Here is a 22,656-nt window from a genome sequence, read left to right on the forward strand (position 1 = left end):
AAAAATCTTTAGCAAAAAAAAAAAAAAAAAAAAAAAAAAAAAAAAAAAAAAAAGGAAAAATAAACACACCACAGAAGACAGGTAAACATTTTTATAATCTAAGCATAACAGAAAGCTTTTCTAAGCATGAAAACTCAAAGATCATTAAATGAAAATATGTTCATTTGACTGCAAAAGATACACAATTTTTTAAGGAAGAAATATTATAAATGAACACAAATAGTGACAGGTGGTGATACTAAATATCAACTGTATGTAGCATGAGTCCATCTGGGTAAAACTAAGTACATATATCTCAATTGTATGCCTGGAGAGATATGTTGAAAAAGGTTGCTATGAAATATTTATGTTAGTTGTCTCGGTGGATTCATTATCAGGAACACAAACCTTTACTGCAAGTGCAAATTACTATTTAAAAATTATTACATGATAAATTTAGTATTTCAAATCATTAGGGAAAAGATGGATCATTAATATGTAGAATTGAACAAATGGCTAATCATTTGGAAAAATAAAATTATATCCTAACTTCACATCTTCATACAGATAATATTATTTTTCATTCAAAAACTATTCATTGAGTACTAACAGAGATGTACAAGAAGCTAAACATAATGACATGGTATCTGTCCTCCTCTAGCCATAGTGCTTGTAAATTTTTACAGAAATATGTTTGTAAATGAGAACAATAGATGAAAAATTTCTGATATAAACAAGCAACCATGAAATATCTGTACAATCTCGGGGGTGGCAAAGGCTTTTCTGAAATGATCAAAGGAAAAACCAATAAAGAAAAAGATTGATGAATTTCATTTATACAAAACATTTCAATGTCTCTGTATATAATAACTTTATAGGCACCATAAAAGAGGCAACAACAAACTAGGAAAAGTAGTTGCTGTCCATGCAGTAGACCAATATAGTAGGATAAAAAAGACTGATGCCCCTTAGAAAATACTAAGCGAAGGACTTGAATAGGCAAGACCAAAACATAAAATATGTGACCAATAAGTACATGAAATAAATATGCAATTTCATGATTAATACAAAAATTAAAGTATCAATATGATAATGCTCTTTGCTTATTTTATGAAAAAATATCAAAAAGAATGATAGCTCCCAGAGTGAGCAAGGGTATAAGAAAAGTCTCTTATATACTGTTAGTAGGAATGTACATTGGTAAGACATCTCTAGAGAAAAGTTAAATTTGTATCCATTAAAACATTTCATATTTTTTCACTTAACAATACTTTCTGAGTCAGAAAGTGCATGCAACAATTTCTCTTAAAGCAGTAATCATTGTAAGTACATTAGCAATGCTAATGCTGTATATAATAACATAATTGGAAAAATGCTCAAAGTTCAACAATGTGGGGCTGACTGAATAAATTATGATACCAGTACACCATGGAATATTATTTTGTTATTACGGTGCTGCAGAAGAGTTTTTATCATCATTAAGGTGGAGGAGAGAAATGAAAACACTGCTTCGCTTTCTAAATTCATCAGGTGACTTTCTTGCTAGCTCAAATGAAGAAACTCATCCCACTTTTCTTATAAAGCATTATGACGCTTAAGCTCTGCTACTTTCAACTCTGGAGACTCCACAATCCATGAGTGATGCAATTGGTCATTGTATACAACTCTGATTTTTAAGCACTACGTGTGCAAAGCAGAGGTTTTGTGTTTAAGCTTCACCTGCAACTAGATGGTAAACATGTTGGGAAAACAAATGAATCTGGTAAAAACAGTACGGAGGTTCCTCAAAATATTAAATACAAAAATACCATGTGCACTAATAAGTCCATTACTGGGTATTTACCTATGAAAGGAAGTGAAATCACTAATTCAAAAAGATATAGGCACGCTTATGTTTACTGCAGCATTGTTTTCAATAGGCAAGATATGGAAGCAACTGAAGTGTTGATAAATGGGAAAAGAAGACATGGTATACATATATAGAGAATGGAATATTAGCCATAAAAAAAGAATGAGATCTTACCATTTGTGACAATACCAATAGACCTAGAGAATATTATGCTACGCGAAACAAGTCAGGGAAAGACACATACCATACCATATGATTTCACTTATATGTGTAATCTAAAATACAGAACAAAATGAACAAAAGCAGAAACAGTCCCATAAATATAAAAAACAAACAGATGTTTGCCAGAGGGGAAAAGGGTGGGAGAATGGGCAAAATGGGTGAAGGGAAGAGGGTGATACAGGCTTCCAGTTATGGAATGAATAAGAAAGATACAGCATAGAGAATATAGTCAGTGATATTGTAGAAGCATTGCATGGTGACAGATGGCAGCTATACTTGTGGTGAGCTGGTGAGCACAGCATAATATATAAACCTATGGAATCACTGTATTGTACACCTGAAATTAATGTGACTTTGTGTGTCAGTTGTACTTTTGTGGGGGAAAAAAAGAAAGGATGGCAAAATGAAAAAAAAAAGGAATAGATCTAATAGATCCATTTTGCAAGATTTTAATTTTGGCTCTGCTATTTATTGTGTGACTTTCTGCAAGTTACTTATCTTAAGTCTCTGCTTCCTTGTTTGTAAGTGGGAGAATATAGCCTACTTCAGAATGGTTCTGAAGATGATTTGATGTAACTCCAGCAATGTCTGGAGTCTGTAATTCTTTGTTAACAATCCACTTCAAAAGAAAAAGAAAAAGAAAGGATGTAAAAGCTCTCTTAACTAAGGGCCCATGCTGCCCTCCTCAAAGAAACTGTAAGACCAAATCCACCTTGTTCTGATCAGTCATTACTCAAGTAAGCCTAAAAAACAAAAAACAAAAAAGAAAAAAACGACAACGATTTGTGACATCTCTTCAACAAAATCTGTAATGCCAGTCTCACCATCCATGCTCTATTGTACCAACATTCTGCACTTCTTTGATCTTGACCTTGTATGTCACCCCTTCCATTATGACCTCTCAATTTTTGCTCTTTGGTCTCTCCACCCTCTTTCCTCAACGGAAGTCTGGATCTCCCCTGAGGACTCTGCTTCCCTTGTATTCTCAAATAGATTTTTGTTTTGTTTATTTTAGTTTTGTTTTTAAATATTTTTATCCCTTTCATACCTTAGAGCCAGAGGTATGCCTGGCTGGTTTCTATTGCCACTTCTAAACCATTATTTCTTCACTGTTTTTTAAGAAGCCAGCAAACCAACAAAATTTGCTCTCAATCCCAGATGTTTAGGTAATTTGACAATATTGTCATCTACTAATCTTCCACTTATTCCCCTTGTATTATTGGAGGTAATATAACATAACAGCTACTGTGTATCTCAATCGTGCCACAATTCTGGATGACTTCATAACAACATAAATGGCCATTCAACACTCTGACTTCTGAATTTTTTTACCTGCTTTCATCACCAGACCTAACTGTCCCCTCCTCCACTCTGACAACAATCTCTAATCTTCTCTCCTAGTTTGCTTGTTTAACTGTATCCATCATGATTATTCTTTGAACTCAAAAGACCAGGCAGTCCTTTGATCCTTCTTCCCTACTTCAGCTCATCATTTCCTTATCTTCTTTCTTCAGTTCCCTCTCTATCCAATTTAAAGTACATTAGAGTCATACTCTTATTAATACAAACATCCTTAGGTTTCTGTCTTTTCCTTTTACCCTCCAATAAAATCTCAGTCCTGCTTGAAATCAATATCTTCCTCACTACCTGCATGCCAGCAGTCTAACTGTTCCGGACTGAATGCTTTTGTTTCTCTCCAAATCCATACATTGAGATCCTAGCCCTCAGTGAGATAGTATTTGGATATGGAATCTTTGAAGGTAGTTAGGGTTAGATAAGGTCATCAGGGCAGGCCCTAATGATGGGTTTAGTGCCCTTCCAAGAAAAGACACCAGAGAGCTTGCTCTCTCTCCCCCACTCCCGAACCCAACCCTCTGCACACAAAGAAGAGGTCATGTGAGCACACAGGAGGATGGCAGCGCCCTTTAAGCTAGAAAGGGAGTTCTTACCAGGAACCAAACTGACTGGACTTCCCAGCACCTAGAAAATAAATCTCTATCATTTAAAGCCACCAAGACTATATTATTTCATTATGGCGACTTGAGATGAATAAGACAATAATAATGCCAAAGTCGATAGGGTGGATGGATCACAATGTGAGTTTACTATCACCAAATTCAAATGGATCCTCAAATACTGACCAGGAGTCCTAAGTTTCATTAGTGAAATTATTCTACTATTCACTATTTGAAAAGATTATTCAAATCTTTCATTTTGCAGGTAACACAGAAGCTTTCAGACGGCAACCCCCTGGACTTTCTAATAAAAGTTCAAAAAGGCTTACATCTACATAGACACTACCACCCTTTTCTCTGGTTATAACTGCAAATTGGTGCCTTTGACCAAAGATCCATCCATCCATCTGTGCTTTGGATCCCACTACTTTTCTGCATTCTCTTTTCTGATCACTTTTTTCTCTCTCTTATATTAACTAACCCTTCCTTTCTAGTGGAATCATTCTGTCAACTTTAAAATGTGCTCAAGTCACTTTGGTGAAAAGCAACAATACCACAATAGAGATAAAAATACCAACATCCCTCTGTTTAACATTCCCCATGTGCCACTCCCCTCTCTCTCCCTGCCTTCATGTGGTTCCACCTTCATGGTCACTGAAACAGTGCTTCCTGATTTGCAGAAGTACTGTGTATATGAAGGAAATGAGCTTTTTGTCCATGATATTAATTTCAAGTGTGTTTTATTAGTCTGTCATTTTTCTTTTGCTTTGTTTATGGATAAACTTGCTTCATGGATTTTAAAAATGCTTTTAAATGACAAAGGTGCAGAGATTTCTCTACATTCCCTCTTCCAGAAAAAAAAAATTTCTTAGGATTAAGTTGGGGAAAGAACGATGGACTGGTCTAATTCAACGTTAGAGGTCCTCTATATGGTACTGACAGCAGCTGTCTTCATTAAAATGCGGTGTAACATTTCTATGACCTTGCCTAAGATAATTACGAAACCTAGAGTCAATAGAGTGGCTCTTGCTCAGCTTAGTGCCAACTCAGTGAGGACCAACAGTGTGATATGCCTGCCAAGTTCATGTAACCCAAACTGTATTAAGAAAAACCTAGAAATATCATATGTTTGCACGTATAAGAGGATTAGGAGGAACTTAACTGAGGACCATGGGGGAGAAGAAGGGGGGAAATGGTGGGGGAAAGGGAGAGAGGCAAACCATGAGAGACTCTTGAATGCTGAGAAAGAAACTGAGGACTGATGGATGTAGGGGGGAGGGGGGAGATGGATATGGAGGAGGGCACTTGTGGGGATGAGCACTGGGTGTTATATGGAAACCAACTTGACAATAAACTATTTGTAAGAAAAAAAGAAAAAATAAAAAGAGAAAAAAATAAAAGTTCCCATTATAAGGAAAAAAAGAAGAAAAAAAAAAGAAAAACCTAGAGAGAGACTAGAATAAGGGAAAAGATAGCCCCATCACATACTCTTCACAACAGCTCACTTCCGGAATGATGTCTTTATAAGAAATGCAAGTTGGAGGACCAGTGATATCACAACTTTGAGAAATAGTGCCCAAACATTCATGTATATTTTGTCCATGCTCTACAGTTTTCATAGTCACTACATTTATTATCTCACTGACTCTCAATATAAATATATAAGGTAACATTATCCCCATATTACAGATGAGAAAACAGAGGCCCAGATTGGGAATAGACTAGCCAGGAGGTGGAGCTTCCTGAATTTAAATACAAACTCTTTTGTTCCAGGATTGGCATGAACCATGAATTGAACTGCAATAAACCCAGAGGCAGAGGGCTAGGACTATGGATTCTGGAAGTCATATTCCAGTAGGAGCTTTTGAAGAAGCCTAGAGATGTTTAGCCTGAAAGAGACAGATGCTTTTAGAAGGCCTGTGTAGCTATTGTCAAATATTCGAAACCCATCACATGAAGGAGAAGGATACTTCTTTATTAACTCCAATGGGCAGAACTAAGACTAATCGAGGAAAATTATGATGAACCAGGATAGTGAAGTCAAAACTGGCTGAAAGAGTGACAAGTGTTAAGCTGCAGAACTGTGTCCAGATAGGTCAGCCAAGTAATGACCCCAGAGCAATAGAGAGCCAGCGTTGTTGCCTAAAGCTGGTGGGAGGGAGGGTCATCAGCCCAAGTGTCTGCAGTTGGATTTTTACCTGCTTTTGTGGGCCGGATGTCCATCTAATGCACCAATCTTGCTCAGTTTTTATTCCACTCCCAGCAGTTTCCTCTGATGTGGGGTCTTGTCCTGGAGGAGAAACCTGGCTGGTCAGTTTGGAAAGTTTATAATTCACAGCTGACTGCAGACCCCTCCCACTCCAACTGGATTGGGCAAAGACCCTCCCAGTACCTGCAGGGATTTTCATAGGTCTGCAAGTGCTCTCATTTACCTATTGGCTATATCGGATTTTCCTTTTCTAGATCTATAAATGCGTTGTGGCTTCTCTCTGCTTTCTCACAGCTGCTGGAGAGTGCCCAGGGCTTGCTGCTCTTGGTGGTTTATCCCAACCTGTTTGCATTTGGGGATCATGGGACTCTCTCATCACCTAGTTTTGTGGTAAATGTTGTCCACAGCCAGGTTTCTTGGTGTGGCTGCCTAGAAGTTCTGTTTATAGGACAATTCAAGAAGATCCAAAACCTTACTGACCCATCACCACCATCCTGAGAGAATTCTCGAGCCTGCTACTGTTACTTCAAGCTCCTTCTTCAGCTCTCTACCTTGGTATCTGCTAATTAAATTATATTCAGTCGCCTCTTGGAAATGATCATCAGCATATAATGAAACACAACACTTCTGTAAAGGGGCTTGGAGTTTACAAAATAAATTAAGCTCTGCCAAAACATAACTTAAAAAAGAAACTCAAGGAAATTTAAAAACAAATATAAAGACATTTTTTTCACAGTGAGTCACAGTCCTGGGGTGGGTAAGATAGGCCATTTATCCACTTTTTGCATCCTTCACCCCAGTAAAGAACGATACTCACAGTTGGATGGCTGACTCAGTAATTTGTTAGTTTTGCCTGACTAAAGTCACATCATTGATTGATGCCAAATCTTGCTCAATTAAAGGTTCATTTTTCTCTTGGTTGTTGGCAAATCCAACACTGATTATGGGTTATTAGCACCCACCCCCTCAGATTTCTAATGTGCTGGGAGCAGTGCTGGGAGCTTGGAGCCTTTGCCTGCATACCAATTACAGCAGCAGCAAAGAGCTCAGCCACACCTTTCTATTCTGGGCGCAAGGACACCTGCCAGGATGTCTGACTGCAGGGAGGGATATGTTTATTCAGGTCCTTCCTAGGGAGATTAAAAGAAAAAGGGATCTTTTCCAATCTCCATCTCACCACCAGCTCTGCACCTTCATTGCTAATAAAAATGGTGATACTTTGTGACAACATTTGGCTCTTTTTTTTTACTTGTCTGTTCACTTTTCATTTGCTCATTTATTGTATTTATTCAATAAATATTTTTGAGGGCTGGCTTGTGAGGCAAGTGAAAACAGTATGGAGACCACAGATGGGTGAGACTGAGTCTCCTAAGCCATGTGTGAAAACAGACTGTTATATTGCAGGAGTTCCTATGCAGGATGCGGACACTCCAAAACCACTGTGGGTGGCCACAGTTTCTCTGACGTTTTCGGAGGAGAAAGAAGACCTGGACTGCCTTTGGCCTGTTCTTTCGAAGGGCTTTAATTTTTTCATTGTTTTCCACTTTGGGATGGCCCTTCATCCTCTCAACAGGCTCCATCCATAGCAAGACTTTAGAGAATGAAAAGTAGCTGCTCCTCCCTACATGACTGAAGCCTCCAGGGGAGGAGTCTGTGTTGCAGGGCTGCAGCTGCAGACTTTTCTCTGCATTCTTGTTTCCATGCCTGATTGGGCCCACAGGTCTCCACTACTACCTAGTGCGTTTGTATGTGAGGACTGCTTTTCCAGCATCCACAGGCCTCCTGGGCCTTGTAGCTCCTGCAGCCCTTCCTCCATCCTCCAAGCCAGCAGTGTACTGTCTCCTTTCCTCTGTACCCTCTGCTTTGGTCTTCACATCCCCTTCTCTCACTTTGGGAATATTTAAAAACTTTTGTGTCTTACAGTGTGTCAATCTTTTCTTTACGGTTGCTGTGTTTGGGCATGTTTAGAAAGTCTACTTCTTTGAGATTAAAGCAAACAATGGTTTGATAATCTTTCTTGCTTATAGCATTTTAGATTTGAGGGTATTTTGTATGTTACAGTTGTAATATTATCTTTCTTGATGGGGAGATTGGGAAAATGGTGACTAAGTAAGCTCTGCCTATTCAGTTCTACAGCGTTCTCATATTTTTTTTCTTCCAAATTTTTATTTAAATTCAAATTTATAAACATACTGTAATACTGGTTTTGGGAGTAGAATTCAGTGATTCATCACTTATGTATAATACCCAGTGCTCATTGCAATAAGTGTCCTCCTTAATATCCATCACCTACTTAGTCCATCCACCACCCACCTCCCTCCATGAACCCTCAGTTTGTTATCTATCATTAAGACTCTGTAGTGGTTTGCTCCCCTCTTGCTTTTTGTCTCTCTCTCCTGTGTTCACCTGTTTTGTTTCCTAAATTTCACATATGAGTGAAATCATACAATTCTGTCTTTCTCTGACTGACTTCACTTAGCATAATACACTCTAGATCCATCCACATCATTGGGGATGGCAAGATTTCATTCTTTTTGATGGCTGAGTAATATTTCATTGTGTACCACATCTTCTTTACCCTTTCATCAGTTGATGGGCACTTGGGCTCTTTCCATAGTTTGGCTTTGTTGATAATGCTGTTATAAACACTGGGGTACATGTACCCCTTCAAATCTATATTTTCAGTCTTTGGGTAAATACCTAGCAGTGCAATTGCTGGATTGTAGGGGTAGCTCTATTTTTAACTTTTTGAGAAACCTTCATACTTTCCAGAGTGCTGTACCAGTTTGCATTCCCACAAAGAGGGTAAGAGGAAGCCCCTTTCTCCGCATCCTCGTCAACATCTGTTGTTTTTTGTGGTATTGATTTTAGCCATTCTGACAGGTGTGAGGTGGTATCTCATCATGGTTTTGATTTGTATTTCTCTGATAATAAATGATGAACATCTTGTCACGTTAGCCATCAGGATGTCTTTGGAAAAAATTCTATTCATGTCTTCTGCCCTTTCTTCACTGGATTATTTATTTTGTGGGTGTCAAGTTTGATAAGTTTTCTATAGATTTTGGACACTAGCTCTTTATCTGATATGTCATTTGTAAATATATTCTCCCAGTCTGTAGGCTGCCTTTTAGTTTTGTTGATGGTTTCCTTTGCTGTGCAGAGCTTTTTATCTTGAGGAAGTCCCGATAGTTCATGTTTGCTTTGGTTTCCCTTGCCTCCAGAGACGTGTTGAGTAAGGAGTTGCTGCGGCCAAGGTCAAAGAGGTTTTCACCTGCTTTCTTGTCTAAAATTTTGATGGCTTCCTGTCTTAAATTTACATCTTTCATCCATTTTGAGTTTATTTTTGTGTATGGTGTAAGAAAGTGGTCCAGATTCATTTTTCTGCATGTCACTGTCCAGTTTTCCCAGCATCATTGCTGAAAAGACTGTCTTTTTTTCTATTGGATATTCTTTCCTGCTTTTTCAAAGATTAGTTGACCATATAGTCATGGGTCAATTTCTGGGGTTTCTATTCTGTTCCACTGATCTGTGTGTCTATTTTTTGTGCCAGTACCATACTGTCTAGATGACTACAGCTTTGCAATATAGCTTGAAATCCAAAATCATGATGTCTCCTGCTTCACTTTTCTTTTTCAGGATTGCTTTGGCTCCTTGGGGTCTTCTGTGTTCCATACAAATTTTAAGATTGTTTGTTCTAGTTCTGTTAAAAATGCTGGTGATCAGGATTGCATTAAATGCGTAGAATGCTTTGGGTAGTTAAGATATTTTAACAATGTCTATTCTTCCAATCAATCCATGAGCATGGATTTTTTCCCCCATTTCTTTGTGTCCCTTTCAATTTCTTTCATAAGTGTTCTATAGTTTTCAGAGTACAGATCTTTCATCTCTTTGTTTAGGTTTATTCCTAGGTATGTTATTGTTCTTGGCGCAGTTGTAAATGGGATTGATCCCTTCATTTCTTTTTCTACTGCTTTTTTTATTGGTGTATAGAAAGGCAACAGATTTCTGTACATTGATTTTGAATCCTGTGATTTGGTTGAATTCATATATTAGTTACAACAGTTTTTTTGGTAGAGTCTTTTGGGTTTTCTACAGAGTACTATGTTGTCTGCAAATAGTGAAAGTTTGACTTCTTTCTGGCTGATTTGGATGCCTTTTATTTCTTTTTGTTGTCTGACTGCTGAGGCTAAGACTTCCAGTACTGTGTTGTTAAATAGTAATGATGAGAGTGGACATCCCTGTCTTCTGCCTGACTCTTAGTTTTTTCCTACTGAGGACGGTATTAGTTGTAGGTCTTTAGCATATGGCCTTCATGATGTTGAGGTATTCTCCATCATTCTCTACTTCGTTGAGGGTGTTTTTCAAAAATGGATGCTGTATTTTTTTTTTGTCAAACAGCATTCTTAAACTTTAAATTAGGTATTTACTATTTTCATTATTTTTATTGTCTTTTTACATCTCTAGATAACCTTTTTTCAAATGCTCAAATAAATCAAATAAGGACTGTAACTGGTGGCAATCAAAGTTTAAGAAATAGTGTAAAGGGGCACCTGGCTGGCTCAATTGGTTGAGTGTCTGACTTCAGCTTGGGTCATGACCTCACAGTCTGTGAGTTCAAGTTCTGAGTCAGCTGTCTGTGCTGACAGCTGAGAGCCTGGAGCCTACTTTGGGTCCTATGTCTCCCCCTCTCTCTGCCCCTCCCATGCTCATGGTCTGTCTTTCTCTATCTCTCAATAATAAATAAATGTTAAAAATTTCTTTAAAAAGTAGTGTGAAAATTCATGTGACTTTATAGTAGTAGTGTATTTTGTAGTGGATATAATTGATTAATTATTTCCAGATTAGTCATGTACAGAAAGAATGATGCCCAGGACATACTGCTCAGGATAGTCAAGAAAAAGCATTATCCGATAAGGCCCCCATGTGGCAGTTTAATGACTCGCTGTATGTACAAAATTAATGTCCTTCTCAACAAGAAATCTTTTCAGCAAATATGTCAACCAAATTCCCAGAACAAGAAGCATTTGACAAAACTTTATTACCTAATCATCTAAGATGGAGTTTTACTGAATCTTCAGTCATAAATAAAAATTTGTAATACAAACAATATGAAAATGTACTTGAGGCTAGAGAGCCAATTTTAAGAATAATGACACCTCATTTTCCAGTATTTGACAAAACCACTCAGTTTTGTCTTCTTGTTAAATGTTAAGGACTTGTGTGTCCTCTCCCTCCCATGGCACCAACCAGCATAGGCCTCTAGGAATTTTCTTGACGATTGACGGCTTTCCACTCTTCCTTTTGCAGTTTCGTTTTTAAACAAAAATATTTTCAATTTGAGTCATGTTTGTTATTGCCAGTGCAAACATTTTGCAATGACTGCATGCATAGCTAGTGCATCTGTTTCCTGATGGCTACTTCTGAATTTAAACCGTTGGTCTAGCAAGAAGGGACAAGTTAAATCAGAGCTGAAAGGGCTGCCTTGATGATTTTAGAGACTTTTTTTTTCCAAACTCAGATATTAGTTATCTACAGATTTATTATACAAAACCTTTTGAGTGTTCAACGTAAAGTAACAATACCACCTTTGTATAATATACATGAATGACAGAAATATCTACACTAAACTATGTATTCTATAACAAACATCTTTGACAGAAACTTCAATACCAGAGGTGGAAGTTATATGGATTTTGGGGTCACCAAAATTGTAAAATTTCAGTGAAATAATGCCAGATGTAACTTGAAGTTACATTTATCGTGAACCTATGTATGCAGGGAACCGTGCTAGGTTCCGCAAGGACAGTAGTTATTACAGATTTCACTCTAAAACCTGAGCATATTGATGCCAAGGGAGGTGGACCGCCACATAGGTGAGTATGGGAGAAACAGAGGCCAGGACCTTACTGCTGGTGAGGCCGGAGGGTGGAGAAGTTTTGCAAAGTGGGCGCTAGATTCCAAACACGCGCGACAAGAACTCCACTCTTCTCAGGGAGCAGCCCTGAGAAGCCAAGGGCCAAACCGTGCCTAGACTCACTGTTCCGTCACCCAATACCGGAGTCACTGCCCAGGCTGGGAGAAGGGGGAAGAGACAAGACAGCAGCACATTAGCACCGCGCTCGCTCTCACGTGGGTGGCCAGTGCTGGCTACAGGACATGCTGGGTCTAGGGTGGGAGCGATGTGGAGTGGACAGTCAAGTCCCCTCCACCAGGAGGGGCGCCTGGGTGGCTTAGTCGGTTAAGCGTCCGACTTTCGCTTAGGTCGTGATCTCGCGGTTCGTGGGGTCGAGCCCCGCCCCGCGTCGGGCTCTGTGCTGACTGCCAGCTCAGAGCCTGGAGCCTGTTTCAGTCTGTGACTCCCTCTCTCTCTGACCCTCCCCTGCTCACGCTGTCTCTCTCTCTCCTAGAAATAAATAAAACATTAAAAAAATTAAAAAAAAAAAAAAGAAATCCCACCAGGAGAGGCCCAAGAGGGCTAGTCTACTGGCCTTTTCCCTCCCCGGGGCTATTTGCCTCTGTTTTCCAGGCCAGAGGAGAGAATTAGGACAAGAACAAACCCTTGCTCCATTCCTGGGAGTCAAGTGCTAGGTAGGGTATGAGGCCGGACTGCTGCACTTTTGTGGCTGAGGACATTAGAAGAGATTAAGGGCAGGAAAAAGATGAGCTGCTAGAGATCCTAGTGGTTAAAGCCCGGCTTCGGACGAGGGTCGGCGTACTGCCTGGGGCTCTCCGGCGCCCCGCATCCCACAATCCCCAGGCAAACCGCGGCGCTGCTCCGCTGCGTGCTGGCTGCCTGCGGCACGCGTGCCGCGAGCGCGATCCCGGCGTCTTGACAGCTGCCCACACGCCGGGGCGGTGCCCGAGCACGCTGCTTTAAAACGCCACGCGGCTGGCCCCGCCCCTCGCGCGCCGTGATTGGCTCCAGGTGGACGGCATTGGCTTGATAGGTGCAGGGCGGGCGGGGCCGCGCGCGCGAGGTTCGTGGTCTCCTCGCGGCCTCAGCAGCTGGGGCGCAAGTGGCGGCAGAAGGCGGGTGGTAGGGCGTGAGGGCTCGCGGGAACGCGCGCGCGCTGGCAGCCGAGGTCCCTCGGGAAGCAGGGGAGCGCCCGACACCGCCCCGCCCGCGCCGCCCGCGCTGGCGGCGCGCGTGAGGGCGGGGGAGGTGCGTGCCTGTGTGCGACTGAGTGTGTGCGTGTGTGTGTTTGTGGCGCTTGGGTGCGGAGCGTGAGCCGTCAGTGCCCGGGTACGAGTTCCCCCGCGGTCTTCCACACCCTCCGTTGGTCCCTGGTCCTTCCCCACGACCCTCCAGTGTCCCCGGGGTCGCAAAAACGAACAAGAGCATTGGGGGCAGGTATAGGGGGGAGGAAGGGTAGCAGCAGACAAAAGGGGCGCGGGGGTCAGCCCGCTATGGCCTCCCGGAGCCTGGGGGGCCTGGGTGGGAGCCGCGGCGGGGGCGGCGGCGGCGGCGGCGGCGGCGGCGGTAAGAAGAGCCTGAGTGCCCGCAATGCTGCGGTGGAGAGGAGGAACCTGATCACCGTGTGCAGGTACGGCGCGGCCCGCAGCCCGCTGCGAGGGGAGGGGGCCGCCCGCGCCGCGGGCTGAGGGCTGAGGGCTTCGAGCGAGCGCGCGGGCTCCTTGGGGGTCGCGCGGACCCGGGGCTGTGGCCCCTGTCTCTGCAGCAGCGGGCGTGTCCACCGGCGCGAGCGCCCTGAAAGGAGCCGGGGTCTGGGCACCCCCGAGGCCCGAGACTTTCCGTCAGTTTCAGCCCTGGAAGCCAGCGAGGAGAAGGCTTGGGGCGGGGCTGGGGGAGGATTTGTTTTGAATGTGCCTTCTAGTGTCAGAGTAAAAGAGGAGGGCAGGGAGGAAGAGCTCTTTCATTTACTGCACATTAAGCTGTCAACTAGCTCTTGGTAAAGTCGTCGTTACTGTGATTGTTGGCTGTGTTGTCTCAAAATCGGAATGCATTTCGGTTTTGTTTTGGCTTGTTTACATATGTATTCAGTCATTTCGTTCCACCAGTATTGAGTGTCTACTACCACGAGCCTGGCGTGTGTGTGTGTGTGTGTGTGTGTTTCTCTCCACTTTTGAATTGCAGTGCTAGTGCAGTTTCCGCAGTTGTTTTTACGAGTGGGACTTCTATCGAGGCTTCATGTCAATGATTTATTCCAAGTCTGCCTCTCCTTAAATGTTTTCTAGTTATAAATGTAGTATTCCTTTACCGTAGAAAATTCAGAAACATAAAAAGGAATAATTAGTATCTGTAAGTCTAGTATTCAGAAATAACAGATTTTTCACCAAACGCCTCCACAACAACCATGGATAATCCTCTAAGAAATAGGGAATGATCACACCTTTCCCTTCCTTGCATTTCTATATATTTCTTCCTGTGTAAAATGTGTCTGGCATCTTATGTAGTATATAGATACAGATATTTATACTAGGATTTACATTCAGTTAACTTTCAGTGACTTTTTTTTTTTAACTTGGACTGTTACAGATGTTTGCCTAAATAGCAGAAAGACCTGCCTCACTAACTGTTACAGCACTTAGAGCTCTAAACCATGTTATAATGTGGAATTAGTTTAATCTGCCATTTGTGCTGTCTAGGATGCAACCTTTTGAAGAAGACAGGTATTAAATATATTTAAATCCATATAATTTTTTTAAGTTGGGAAAAACAGAACAATAAGCAAAGCTGATTTCTTTGTTTTATTTTATATACATTAAAAATTATTATTTTATTTTTCTAAATGACAGTCATCTCAAGCAGGATCCAACATTTACTGCGTTTCTTGGGGTAATGTATTTTATAAAAGTTACATCACAGTTAAATTTCACAGGAGAGCTTTTTGCTCAATTGTCTTTTTGAAGTTTTTAAAAAACCTTCCTACTATGGCATCTGATACTCAGTAAATATTGAATGAATAAATTCAGTGGTGGGTACTATTTCTTTTGCCTCTGCATTTTTGTCGTGGCTGATTTTAGGTTAATTTTCATTTGCTCCCTCATCAGAGGCAGGCCTGAAAAAAGGGCTTGTATCTCAACCTTATTTAAATAAAATTTTAAGTTATGTTTAAGAAATTTCAGTCACATTGTGCTGATTTGTGTGGACAGCTGTCTGAGCTAGCTGTATTTTCATTAATTTTTATTTGCATAATTATTTTCTATGGTGAAGGAGTATCAGTGCTGACGTTATAATTTACATATTAGTATTGTAGCTAAAATGCATTTCAGTTTTTCAACTTGTGTATAGATTTATGTGGAGTTACTAAGGTTGTTCTTCATGTCCCAAGAGGTGATAGTTTATATAAATTATCATCCATCTCAGTAGTAATGGGATTTGTTTGATAGGCTTTGTCTAAAAGGCTTTTACTTTTTGGGGGAAAAAAGTCACTATAGGCCATTTGTATGTTTTAAGTAACTCTGCTAATTCAGCAAAATGAACAAATGAATATTTATGCATTTGTGTTTCTTTGCCTTTCAGAGTTACCAAATTGTGGAATCTTACCCATATCTCTTAAGGAATTCATTATTTTTTAATTTTTATTGATCAAGTTAGAGGTGATTTAATCGTTAAGTTGGGAAGAAGTTGGTTTCGAGTTTGATTTCTAAGTTTACCTTGTCATTAGTTGTATGTCCTTTAACAAGCCATGCAAACATCTCATTTTCTAGTTTTCACATATGTAAAATAACCTTGGACTACATCATTAGTAACCTTCAGTAACAGCCCTAAGTATAATAATAATCTTCATGCCAAATGTGTTCATATTTTCTTTTGAATTTCTCCAAGTATGAGCAGGGCAATGGTAGACCTATGTTTTATGGTAGCTAGATGAAGCGTGTGCATTTTTCTCTTTAAACAAAAATATTTTGAACTGTGCCTTCCATTTTATGTTTCTCTACTGATGTTCTAGAAAACTTGTGAACAGTTTACAGAAGAAAACCAACACAAAATCCCCCCCGAAAATACTACCTCGTATAATTCCACTGTATCTATAATACTTACATAATAATGCTTTTTCTTAATACTTAAACAACTTAGGCATAGTCTCAGCTTAGTTTTTATTTATTTTTTAAAAAAAAATTTTTAATGTTTTATTTATTTCTGAGAGAGAGAGACACACACACACACAGAGGCAGCGTGAGCAGGGGAGGGTCAGAGAGAGAGGGAGACAAAGAATCCGAAGCAGGCTCCAGGCTCTGAGCTAGCTGTCAGCACAGAGCCCGATGCGGGGCGCAAACCCACCAACGAACCTTGAGATCATGACCTGAGCCGAAGTCACACGCTTAACCAGCTGAGCCACCCAGGTGCCCCATCTCAGCTTAGTTTTAAAACCTTATTATGTAACTTCACAGTTCTTTGTTTTAAAGCCTTATACGTGAATAATATTGTTATGGTGTTGAACTTTTGAAGTGGGTTGTTTGGTTAGGTTAAGATAGTCAGGACCTGAATTAAATTACAGTACATTGTGATTGTGTATGTAATTATTTCATCTCTTGTTTCTGTTCCATTGAACATTGTATTGCAGCCTTAAAAATACTTGTATGGTACTTAGTAAGTAAGTACTATATTGTCATGCTTTTTACAGATTGTGGTAGAGAGAAAGTAGGTCATTTGAGGCCTCTAAATATTCCGCACTCAGCTCCAAAGTATTTGTAGACTGATGTTGGCTCCTATATCCCAACGAGTATTTTTCCTACATATTCTCTACCATTTAGAACTTTGTAAAATTATTTTTTAAGGTCTTGTAGTTTTTTTTTATAGCCTGCATTTTTCATCCATAGAAAATAAGGTACATTAGTCATTTTTTTCTGTCACTTTTAAGCTTCATGTTTTACTGAAAAGCTTACAGATTCCTTTGATTTTACTTCTGTTGACAAAGAGAATTAAATTCTAAAGTCTCTTTGTGGGTTAACATTGTTTTATGAGAAAGCTAGTATATATAGTATTTATACAGTTTAAGTGTATATGCATAAACAGATTTTAAAATAACATTTTTTAAGCTTTTAGATCAATTCTTTAAGAGAAACTCCTCACACAGTCATGATTTTCCTGTCTTGTGAGGAGAAAGGATTAACAGAGTGATTTAAGAAGAAAGTGTGATGAGTGGAGACAAATCATGGTTTTCAAAATTCAAGTACTTCTAATAAGATGTACATAGTTATTCTTGGTTGTCTGTAGGTGAATATATTATTTCATAATTTGAATGTTATTTCAAGTAACAATAGGGCCTTATTTTTACAGTGTAGTAAGGGAATGAGGTGCTCATATTTTCCATGTTATTAATGTTTGAGTTAAGCTTAAAATTCTCCCATTAACTAGAGTGTTCTACTCAGCATTAATTGTGGAGTGCAATCTTCTGTATAACTGAAGCTTTTAATTTAGGTGTTCAAATTTAAGCCACACTAAATAACAGTATTTAAAACATTTTGGGTGAACTGCTTTTAAAAATGGATGACACATTTCCCTACCTTCTTTAAAAAGACTCTCTAAAGAATAATCCTTATTAAAGACTTCACTCTGAATCTGGTTCTGTGAATATGCCCTGTGCCCTGGGGGACTCTTGAAATACATAGAGCTTTTTGCTATATGGCCCCAGAAGATTGTGTCTTTCAAGTTTTTTTTGTCTGCTTTTGTGTTCTGATGTTGCCTCCTACCAAGTTATTATTTCTTACAACTCTGCCTGTTTCTAGTAGCTCTTTCCTTTATTCTTCCATTCTCACCTGCTTATTATAATTGGTTGTGAACTAGGAAAGCAGATAAGTAAATTTATCATGTGTTAAAAAAAAAAAAAAAAGGACCCAGAGGCTTTATTTAAGTGAGTGATCTTTAGCACTCTGAACTTCACATTCTACTTGATGAATAGTCAGAAAAAAGGTCTCTTCCTATGCTTGAACTTGTTGGGTGACATGCAGATATGTAAAATGTTACTGAGCATTATTGGCAATATAATCCTTTAAATAACTTTAAATTCAGTGACTTACTCTACTTGTTACTACTTGCTTGAGTATCCCTCATGAGACTGTATATTCCTTGACTGTAGTGATTATATTTTTGGCTAAAGCTCTTTTAGTCATGCTATGTGTGGCAGAACTTGGGGTCTGGTCTTTGATCAGCATTTTTAATTGTATTCTTTTGGAGCAGGTTCAGTATCATTTGTAAAGATTGTTAGAGCTCTGATAGTAGGTATTCACAACTGAGGTGGTATGATCATCTTTTCAGCAGTTAGTCCTCAATAAGCTTCTCAGCATTCATAGAGGGTCATTATCTTTTTCCCTAGCTAAAATGGGTTCATACTCAAAGAGAGTAGCTGTCTCCCATACATTTAACTGCACTATCTTTTTTTCACTTTATTTATTTATTTTGATACAGCTTCTCTGAGCTTTTATTTTATTATTATTTTTTAAATAGTTTATTGTCAAGTTGGTGTCCATTGCACTGTTTATCTTAACTTCATGGCTGATAGATAAATTTCAGAAGTTCAGTTGAAAGATAAGATACTCAAGGAGGAATATGTGAAGCTTATTCACTGTTGTATTCAGTCGTACAGCCTTAAAAGATCTATCTCTGAGTCGGTCCAAATCCTCAGGAAACAGTTGGGCATGTAGACAGCATTGCTTCACACACTCCTTTCACCAGGTGCTTTTACACAATTGTGCATTGGTAAGATTCCATCAGCCTATATCTTGGGTCATCAGAGAAGCAGTCACAGAAGGTCTTCTTGACATTGCTGTCAAGAACATTATTATGTCAAGAAGTATCTTCTTTTGGTAAAGATTTCTATGAAAAATATCAGTCTAATTTTAGTGCCAAGAATTCTATCTCTAGGCGGTTGGTTTATTTATATCTACTGGACACAAATGTGTAACTGACAACTTCTTTTTTCTTATACAGCTTGAGAAATTTTAGTATTAAATCTGTAGCCAAGCTTTAAATGATAGGTAGAACATGCAAGCATTGCATTTAGCCTTCTTAGCTCTTCTTTGTTTCCACATTTTTCATATAAATTATTACTGGTGCGCCTGGGTGGCTCCGTGGGTTTAAAATTCTGACTCTTTTTTTTTTTTAAAGTCTATGTTTATTAATTTTGAGAGAGAGAGCAAGCAGGGGAGGGACAGAGAGAGAGGAAGACAGAATCCCAAGCAGGCTGGACTTGTACCATCAGTGCAGAGCCCCATGCAGGGCTCGAACTCACAAACAGTGAGATCATGACCTGAGTGGAAATCAAGAGTGGGACACTAAGCTGACTGAGCCACCCAGGTGTCCCAAGATTCCGACTCTTGATTTTGGCTCTCATGATCTTATGGTTCGTGGGATGGAGGCTGTGCCTGAGTGTATGGAACCTGCCTGGGATTCTCTATCTACCCCCCATTCCCTCTTCTCTTTCTCTTCTTCCCCCTTCCCTACTTGCACATGTGCGAGCTGTTTCTCTCAAAATAAACCTTAAAAAATAAACAATTACTGATTTATAATCTGTATACAAAAAATATGCAGAGCATTAGTGTACAGCTCAGTGAATTTTTTGCAAAGAGAACACTACAGTGTGACTGATAACCTAGGTCAAGAAAAAGAACATTACCCTTCATGTATTTAAATATTCTGAAATTTTTCTCAAAAATGTAGTTTTGAATATGTATCTCTTTTTAAACTTGTTTATATTTTTTATAGTGTAACATCATTAAAAGTTTTTTCAGTCTTTTTTTCACTGATATATAGACATAAAAATCAACATTTTGAAATACTTGTTTTGAATATTAGTAATCTTAACTATGTTTACTTAATAATTCTAACAGTTTTTTTTAAGGGATTCTTTTTTTTTTTTAATGTTTTATTTATTTCTGAGAGAGAGAGAGAGAGAGAGAAAGACAGTATGAGCAGGGGAGGGTCAGAGAGAGAGGGAGACGCAGAATCTGAAGCAGGCTCCAGGCTCTGAGCTAGCTGTCAGCCCAGAGCCCGATGCGGGGCTCAAACCCACCAACTGTGAGATCATGACCTGAGCCAAAGTGAGATGCTTAACTGACTGAGCCACCCAGGCACCCCAATTCTAACAGATTTTTCTGCAGTTTTTTGAAATTTTGAATACAGTCATGTCATCTGCTTATTTCTTCCTTTTTCAAATTTTACACCTTTGCTTTTTTGTTTTACCACACTCCCTAGGACCACAGTATTGCAGAAAATATTAACAATTTTACCATGATGCACATGTTTGCAATGAAATGTTTTTTCTATCAAAATAAACATAATTTCTCTCCTTTTTTCCCCCCTGTTTATGTAGTAAATTATATTGATTGACTTTTGGAGGTTAAACTGGAATAAAAATATGCTGTGCCATATTATCTTTTTTATATATCTCTGCATTTAATGAGTTAATACAACATTTGGGATTTTTGCATATATGTTCATGGGAGAGATTTATCTGTAATTGTTCTTATAGTGTCCTTATTTAGTTTTGTCATTTAGATTATCTGACCTTATGAAGCAAGTGGGGAAATATTCCCCTGTAAAAGAATTTGTATAAGATTAGATTACTTCTTTCTTTAACTTTTGGAAGAATTCACCAGGGAGGAAATCTGAACTGCTAATTGCCTTTGTGGGAAGTCTTTTAGTAAGATTCAATTTATTTAATAGACACTGTACAATTCAGATTTCCTTATACTTCTTTTTTTAAAAACTTTTTTTACATTTATTTATTTTTGAGAGACAGTGAGACAGAGTGTGAGCGGGGGAGGGGCAGAGAGAGAAGGAGACACAGAATCCAAAGCAGGCTCTAGGCTCTGAACTGTCAGCTCAGAGCCTGAAGCAGGGCTCGAACTCACACACCGTGAGACCGTGACCTGAGCTGAAGTCGGACCCTTAACCGACTGAGCTACCCACGTGCCCTTGTTTGTACTTCTTGAATCAGTGTTTGGTGAGTTTTTCATGTATATTATCAAATTTATTCCTAAGATCTTTAAAATTCCCTTTTTACATCTTCTTATGGTTTAAAAAAATCTATAGTATTTCTTTCCTTACCCTTTATTTAAGTTTAAGTTCAAGTCCTGTTCTTTTTCTAATTTCTTAAGAAAGGAGTTTAGAACACTGTTTTTTAGCCTTTCTTCTTTTCTAATAAACGCCTTTTAATTATAGATGCCCTTGTTGGGCATTACTGTGGGATTTCTCACAATATTTGAAATGTGTTTTTATTATTAATTACTTTAAAATGTTTTCTAATTTAAATTGTTGGGATTTCCTCTTTGACTCATGGATTATTTAAAAATTTATTTAACTTTACAACAGTTTAGGGTTTTCTAGTTATTTTTAGATACTGATTTCTAACTTAATTCTACTCTACAGAGAACATATTCTGAAAGAGTTTAAACTTTTGACATTTAGTTTATGCTTGCTTTATGATACAGCATGTGGTTAGTTTTGATAAATATTTCATGTATATTTGAAAAAAATGTATATATTCTGTTGATTACATGTTCTGTTTATGCTAGTTAGAACTAAGTATGTTAATTTTATTATTTCTATTTTCTGTAGCCTTACTAGTTTTTTGTGTGTTTAGTCTATCTAGTTTTGAGAGAGGTATGTTAAAATCTGTCTCTGAGTGTACATTTGCCTTTTAGTACATTTCTTCTTTTAGTATGTCATTTTTGCTGTCAGTATTTTGTTGGTATGTGCAGATGAAGAATTGTGATCTCTTACTAGGGGTTGGATTTTTGTCATCATGAAATGTCTTTCTTTAATACTGTTACTGCCTTAAACTCTATTTTGTCTGCTTAGTTAAATCACCTTTCTTTCAGTTAATGTTTGTATGATGTATCTTTTTCTACCCTAACTTTTAATCTTTTAGTCTGTCAGAAATTTTATTCAAATGTTTTTTTTTTTTTTAATTTTTTGAGAGAGAGCATGAGCAGGGGAGAGGCAGAGTAAGAGAGAGACACAGAATCTAAAGCAGGCTCCAGACTCTGAGCTGTCAGCATAGAACCTGAAGCGGGGTTCGAACTCACAAACCAGGAGATCATGACCTGAGCCGAAGTCAACATTTAACTGACTGAGCCACACAGGTGCCCCTTAATCTTTTTGTCCTTAAATTTAAAGTGTCTCTTAAGGGCAGGATAGAATTCAATATGGTGTCTTACCCAATCTTTTATTTAGAATATTTAGTCCATTTACAGTTAGTATTGTTATATTTTGGTTTATAGATACCACTTAACTCTTTATGTTATGTTTACTTTTTTCTCTTGCCTTCTTATATGTCAGTAAAGTATTTTTTATTTATTCCACTATTCTAGTTTTTCTCTTTATGAACTCGTTAGTTATATATTATTTTTCATGTTCTGTTTATATGTTAGATGGCTATCCTTTTAGCAGTTACTCTTGATTTATTACAGTGTAATATAAATCTAGCTCTCACTGCTTCTCCAGTAGTGTTAGAACCATTTATTCCTTCTCATTC

At 38.7% G+C, this 22,656-nt stretch overlaps 1 protein-coding gene and 1 pseudogene across 3 annotated transcripts in view; one reads left to right on the top strand and one right to left on the bottom strand.

Moving 5' to 3' along the window:
- The window catches only part of LOC144233777 (ATP-dependent translocase ABCB1-like), a 131,958-nt pseudogene that overhangs the window by 45,374 nt on the left and 63,928 nt on the right, over positions 1-22,656 (bottom strand). The window lies entirely within an intron of this gene.
- The window catches only part of RUNDC3B (RUN domain containing 3B), a 152,265-nt gene continuing 143,230 nt past the window's right edge, over positions 13,622-22,656 (top strand). For both annotated transcript variants that reach the window (XM_077766817.1, XM_077766818.1), the window contains exon 1: positions 13,622-13,758. In XM_077766817.1, the coding sequence (XP_077622943.1) occupies positions 13,622-13,758 (137 nt within the window). The remainder of the gene's footprint in view (positions 13,759-22,656) is intronic.

The sequence above is a fragment of the Crocuta crocuta genome, unplaced genomic scaffold (genome assembly GCF_008692635.1).
Source record: "Crocuta crocuta isolate KB4526 unplaced genomic scaffold, BGI_CrCroc_1.0 scaffold165, whole genome shotgun sequence".
Classification (NCBI taxonomy): domain Eukaryota; kingdom Metazoa; phylum Chordata; class Mammalia; order Carnivora; family Hyaenidae; genus Crocuta; species Crocuta crocuta.